Source organism: Dreissena polymorpha, chromosome 6, assembly GCF_020536995.1.
Source record: "Dreissena polymorpha isolate Duluth1 chromosome 6, UMN_Dpol_1.0, whole genome shotgun sequence".
NCBI lineage: Eukaryota > Metazoa > Mollusca > Bivalvia > Myida > Dreissenidae > Dreissena > Dreissena polymorpha.
In genome coordinates this window covers 115,988,320-115,994,700 of record NC_068360.1, presented here as the reverse complement: position 1 = coordinate 115,994,700, position 6,381 = coordinate 115,988,320, and the positions used below count along the sequence as shown (strand labels likewise).

At 40.3% G+C, this 6,381-nt stretch overlaps 1 protein-coding gene across 1 annotated transcript; it reads left to right on the top strand.

The window, feature by feature from the left end:
- The first annotated feature begins 252 nt into the window (after positions 1–252).
- Positions 253–5,303, top strand: LOC127833255 (F-box only protein 39-like). The gene is made up of 3 exons (XM_052358419.1): positions 253–1,288; positions 2,063–2,221; positions 2,829–5,303. The coding sequence occupies exons 1-3, from the start codon at positions 301–303 to the stop codon at positions 3,197–3,199; spliced, it is 1,518 nt and encodes a 505-aa protein (XP_052214379.1). The 5' UTR covers positions 253–300; the 3' UTR covers positions 3,200–5,303.
- Positions 5,304–6,381: the final 1,078 nt, after the last annotated feature.

The window sequence follows — 6,381 nt, the reverse complement described above, 5'->3', positions numbered from 1 at the left end:
GGTCAAAACTGGTAAAATATTTTTCTTGCAATTCACATTCACATACGGAAATATGTTCGTAAAAACAATATTATGTTTACAATTAATACAAACTTTCGTGTTGTTTTTTGTGAATCGCATGTAAGTATTTGAAGAATATCGGTGTGCATGTTCTTTACATTCAATGATGTGCTTCTTCTTACGCAATTTACATCAACAAAGTAGTTTGTACAAATCTAAATTATGACGCCAAAGCATCGCATGTTTGCAAAAGTGACGTCAACGTCAATAATACGTAACGTCCGATTAGTAAAAGACAACATGGCGTCGTTAGAAGAATGGAGCGATATTGCTGATACAGCTTTAATTGGCATTTTTTCGCGTCTGTCTGACCTAGACCGTCTGAATGCTGCCTGCACGTGCAAGAACTGGTACCGGCTGTTCTCAACATCCGCTCTATGGCGGTGGAGACGCGTTAAGTTTGACACAGCGTCTCCAGAACTTACGGCGGAGCGCGAAATCAAATTCCTCGATAAGTTCGGACACTGCCTGAACAAACTATCCATTTCGTTAGGGAGACCGAATTTTAAAACCTGCATGACGATATCCAAAGCGGCGGGCGTCTACTTTCAACGCATGCACAGTCGCAACGACATCCGGCTGAGGATACTAGAACTGGAAGGTTTACACATGGAGCAACGCTGGCACTTCGCACTTTCTAGAAACCGACTCGTGTCTTCTTTATGCAAAATGATACGGAAACAAAAATATATTGAGTCCATTTATATGGCGAGCGCCAGAATGCGCCTTGTCGACGGATCGCGTATTTTAGAGGCGCTTGCAAAAGGCGCCACGGGTTCAACTATCAAAAACATCTATATGGAGGACTTCTTTGAGCACAACGTCTTCCCTTTCCGCTACGAGCGATTCGTGACGGCCATGTCCAAGTTTTCCTCCTTAGAAAGTTTAAACATTAATTACCGATACATTAACGGCGTCATGCTGCGAAACATGGCAAACAAATTGAACCACTGCTTGAAAAATCTTTCTCTCGTCATCGAGGGCGACGTGCGAGGTATCGAAATTCCGGCTGACGTTTGGACGGAGTTCGGGGAGAGGTGCCCCGGGGCGGAAGTCGGCATATATCTCTGCACGACGGTCGTTCGCGGTAATGACCTGCGGACGACGTTTGTCCGAGGTATTCCGATTGGACACGTGTACCTGACGTCGTGGTCAAGAGTGGACGAGACGGAGTCAAGACTGGCCGCGCTGCTTCGACATCTTGGAAATCTTTACCACAACTCTATGAGTAAGAAAAAAGCAATGTGGAGTCGAAATAAGTCATAACTCATAAAATAATTCTAAAACCTAAATAAAAATAGTGTTTTACTTTACAAAAAAAACAGGCATATTCTTTTAATGCAAAAATAGTTCAAGTATTGTTCGAAAGGCAAAGTCCGTAAACTAAAATAACCGAAAATCATGTTAAATGTGTATTTATGTCCTATTTATATTCTCCTGTATTGTATATTCAATACTTACATTACCAGCATAAAACCAGAACAGCCTCAGAGTGACTCGCAGTCTGTTCTGGCTTTATGCTATTTGCTGCCCATCAGTATTTTAGGGATGGAAATGAAGATTATAACAATTTGAATCAAGTTAGAAAAGTTATTACTTGGTTTAGATTTTCAAAAGGACTCCAAAAGCGTCAAAATGCGTGATCAGAGCGGGAAAGGGTTTAATAAAAGACTCTCAGACGGTGACACAATTTCTCTCCATGCAATACTTTTGTCCTGTTCTGAGAAAACTAGGCATAGTGCATGTGCGAAAAATGTCGCTCCAGATTAGCCTGTGCATTCCCCACAGGCTAATCAGCGACAACACTTTCCGCTTTAATGGTGTTTTTCGTTTAAAGGAAGTCCCTTTTTTACCGAAAATCTAGTTTAAGCGGAAAGTGTCGTTCCTGATTAGCCTGTGCGGACTGCACAGGCTAATCTGGGACGACACTTTACGCACTTGCATTATGCCCAGTTTCCTCAGAACAAGACACATTTTTATCAAACAATGTCCTTGACTTCAGACAGTTTCGCGATGTTCTTTGAGCAGCATGAGCGCATCGACGCGGGTCTCCTCTTCCTGCTCCGTCGGTGTCGGCACCTGGAGGACCTCTGTGTGCAGGCGCGCCTGTCCGCCGACACCGTCATTGAGATCATGAAGTTGCATCATCAGAACCGTCTAGGTGAGCAGAGATTAAGGTTTGATTTTACCATGCGCGCTTTGTATGCTTTCCTACGGTGTGCTTGTTTTCTAATGGTTTGTATGCTTTCCTATGGTCATAGGGAAATAACAGTGATTTAAAACTGTTTAATCCACTATTTAAAAAGTGAAAAAATAAGGTTGATTTCCATAAGTAATATTATTATACTTTAATTATTTGTTATACGAACAAACATAGACATGCTCTGTACGTGAAAAGTTCATATTTCATGGACGTTAACGCACATACGGCGTCATGGTAAGTATCAGAAGTACCATAGACCTCATCTTCAATATTATCATAATTATTCTCATCAGCCGAATCTTGATCAGTCGAGCCTCATTCTGGGAAAATGGAGCTTAATGCATGTGCGTAACGTTTTGTCCCACTAGCTAATCCAAGAGGACACTTTCCGCCTTTATGGTATATTTCGTTTAAATGAAGTCTTTTCTTAGCGAACATCTAGTTTAGACGGAAAGTGTTTCCCAGATTATTCTTTTCGGTCTGCACTAGCTTATCAGGGACGACACTTTGCGCACATGCATTAAGCCCAGTTTTCCCAGAACGTAACTCAGTTTTACCTTTGAAGCCCTGAAGTCCATCAACCTAACGGTGCCCGGCCTGACATCCGACGACTGGCGGCGCATTGACGCCGAAAAAGAGCGCCTACTGACCGCCGTCCCCGACTTCATCTACGTCGGCCCCACCGAGTTCGGCTCAAGCACGAGCGGCAGCAGCACGGACAGCACCGATGACGTAAACGAAGACGTAGACGACGGTGGCGATGACGTCATTATCGATGATGATGACGAAGTTTTCCTGATCAACGCGAATAACTTGGATGTAGAGGTAGAGCTGGAGAGAGACGATGATGCTGATAATGAGGAGGAAGGTCTGGGGTTCATCTTGCCGCCTCGTGACATGAATAACAATGATGATGACAACAATGCGTTGGAGTAGTGGCGTCCAGGAGCAGGCTTAAGCTTTTTTTCACGGACAACGATGATATATGAGCCGCGTTCTTGAAACTGGGCTAAACGCATATGCGTAAAATAACGTCCCAGATTAGCATGTTCTGTCCGAACATGCTAATCAGGGGCGACAATTTCCGCCTCAAAAGGATTTCCGGTTAAAGAAACTTCCTTTAACCGAGAAATTTAATAAATGCTCAAAGTGTCGTCCCTGATTGGCCTGTTCGGACTGCACATGCTTATCATGGACGACACTTAGCGCACATGCATGAAGCCTGGACGACACTTAGCGCACATGCATGAAGCCTGGACGACACTTAGCGCACATGCATGAAGCCTGGACGACACTTAGCGCACATGCATGAAGCCTGGACGACACTTAGCGCACATGCATTAAGCCCCGTTTGCCCAGAACGATGTTCATATGTATACAATTATATAGTTAATGTGTAGTTATTGTTAAATGGCATTAATGGGCTGCATTTACAAAAACGCCTATGGGCTTAAATCAAGCTTAGGAATACAGAATAACAATTGCTTCTATTGTTCTTTGAAAAAACATGGCCATTAAGTGGAGTCTCATGAAGGTATTTACGGAATATAATTTAAGCATTTGTTGTTTTAAAGGACTTTAATGATGACATACTTGGCATTTGTAGGAGACCGATCCATGAAGGCGCAGTACTTAATAGTTTTGACTAACTCATTTCTCGAACGCGCAGTACTTAAGATTTTTTACTCACTCAAGTCTCGAACAAGCAGTACTTACTAGTTTTTAATTACTCAAGTTTCGAACGCTAATTATTTAATAGTTTTTACTCACTTAAGTAACGCACGAGCAGTACTTTATAGTTTTAACTCACTTAAGTCTCGAAACTGCAATTCTTATTAGTTTTGACTCACTCGAGTCTCGAACGCGAATTACTTAATAGTTTTGACTCACTCAAGTTTCGAACGCGCTGTACTAAATAGTTTTGACTAACTCAAGAGCGAATCGCAGTACTTATTAGTTTTGACTCACTCAAGTCGCGAACACGCAGTACTTAATAGTTTTCACTCTCTCAATTCTCGAACGCGCAGTACTTAATAGTTTTGACTCACTCAAATCTCGAAGGCGAAGTATTTTATAGTTTTGACTCACTCAAGTCTCGAGCACGCAGTACTTAATAGTTTTTCCTCACTCAAGTATCGAATCGCAGTACTTATTAGTTTGGACTCACTCAAGTCGCGAACACGCAGTACTTAATAGTTTTGACTCAATCATATCTCGAAGGCGAAGTATTTAATAGTTTTGACTCACTCAATTCTCGAACGCGCTTTACTTAACAGTTTTGACTCACTCAATTCTCGAAGGCGAAGTATTTTATAGTTTTGACTCACTCAAGTCTCGAACGTGATGTACTTAATAGTTTTGACTCACTCAAATCTCGAACGCGCAGTACTCAATAGTTTTCACTCACTCAAGTCTAGTTATAAGACATTAGTCTAGTTAAGTTTCCATTCTTAAGTCTCGCTTCCATTCATTTGTCTAGTTAATTTTAACTTGTTGAGTCTCGTTTCAATTATTTAGTCTAGTTAACTTTCCATGCGTATGTCTCGTCCCAATAAATTAGTCTAGTTTAGTTCCGATTCTTAAGTCTAACAACCGTTTTCAGAGGACTTGTCTAGCGGTGTGATAGTTTGCGTCACATTAAGTGCCATAACGCTCCTGAAGCATATCTAACGGAGCACGTATGTGCATCCCGTGTTATAAGCAATAAAGTTGACAAATATAAGTGGTATGAAATTGTTATACATTCAAAAACATAATTATATTAATAAACTGGAGTCTACGAACGAAACACATTGATTATCCATGTGGCGAGTCACATTTTGTGTTTGCATTCTATTATATAAATCGCTTACATTTCTTGTTAATATAGCCATAACCTGTTGATTTGTTGAACACTGACTTATCGATGTATACATGTATATTATTGAATAATATACACTAATGGTAATTCAACCAAGAGAACTGTATTATTCTTAATGACTGTATTTTTTCCAGGATAAGAATCAATTCCATTTCAAAATACAATAAATTATAAAAAATATATTTACGCTTTGCGGCTTTGAGGTCCCAGTACGATCCCGAACAAATCGTTGGTCTCTTGTGTGCGTTTCCTCGAATGATGTATCGTAATGCATACGAAACTCCGTTAGAAATAACGCCATGAAATGTGAAACACGAACAAAGTGAAAGAACTTTTACGAAGATGTGTATTTTACACGACGATGAAATCGCACAAGAGCGTTTGAACAAAACACGCTCGCATATCGAACGTTCGCCTGTTGATTTCGATTTAAGCATATTTTTCATTGAGTCTGCGCACCCTCATTGTCGTACTATGTTAACTTCGGTTGAAGATTACGTAATGCATTAAAAGGAGAAAAGGCAAGTGGAAATAACGGAATCCGTACGTACTATATACGACATACCGTTGGGCATTTTGCGTTTTTTTCAGCGACCCCGGGAGTAAGCGCACGTATTGACATAATTACATTTATTCTTTTTTTCCAGCTTACTAAATCTTGGGTTGCATTAACTTGTCACGAATCGAATAACGAAATCGTAGTGTACTGACTAAAACCCGGTTGTCGTTGTTGTTCTTTTTCCAAACAAATACAATGTTCTGTAAGACACGATTATTGTTTTAGTCTTAATACTGGACAAGCTGGTTTGCGTCAATTGCCTGGGCATAGATTTCGGACAGACATCGCCATTGCTTTTCTTTTAATTTCATGAATGCATTGTGGACGTGGATTGTTGGTTTAACAGTAAGATCACAAAATAGGATACACCGTAAAATTTCGTATGATGATACGGTCATTGGTTAAACTGAACGCCCCGAGAGTATGTGAGGTCAGTCACGCACACGTTTTATATTATGTTCATGCCCTTGCATGAATTTGTGGGTTCACCTGTGTTCAAACAAGTCATATTTAATCAAAACGTTTCGATGTATCGTAGTTCATCCGAAAAGAATCAACGATTTGTATTGCTGATGCTAAGGAAATAAAGAACGATGCCAATAACGCTATTGTATAATATATACTACTCAAAATTTGCTAAGGATCACTTTTTATTTTCACATTATCTTCAATTTAATTTAATTTAATTTAAGTTGTTAT

Coding starts and splice junctions, on each gene's coding strand:
- LOC127833255 (XM_052358419.1), top strand. CDS start 301: ATGGCGTCGTTAGAAGAATGGAGCGATATTGCTGATACAGCTTTAATT. Junction 1,289..2,062: donor TCTTTACCACAACTCTATGA/GTAAGAAAAAAG, acceptor CCTTGACTTCAG/ACAGTTTCGCGATGTTCTTT. Junction 2,222..2,828: donor GCATCATCAGAACCGTCTAG/GTGAGCAGAGAT, acceptor TTACCTTTGAAG/CCCTGAAGTCCATCAACCTA.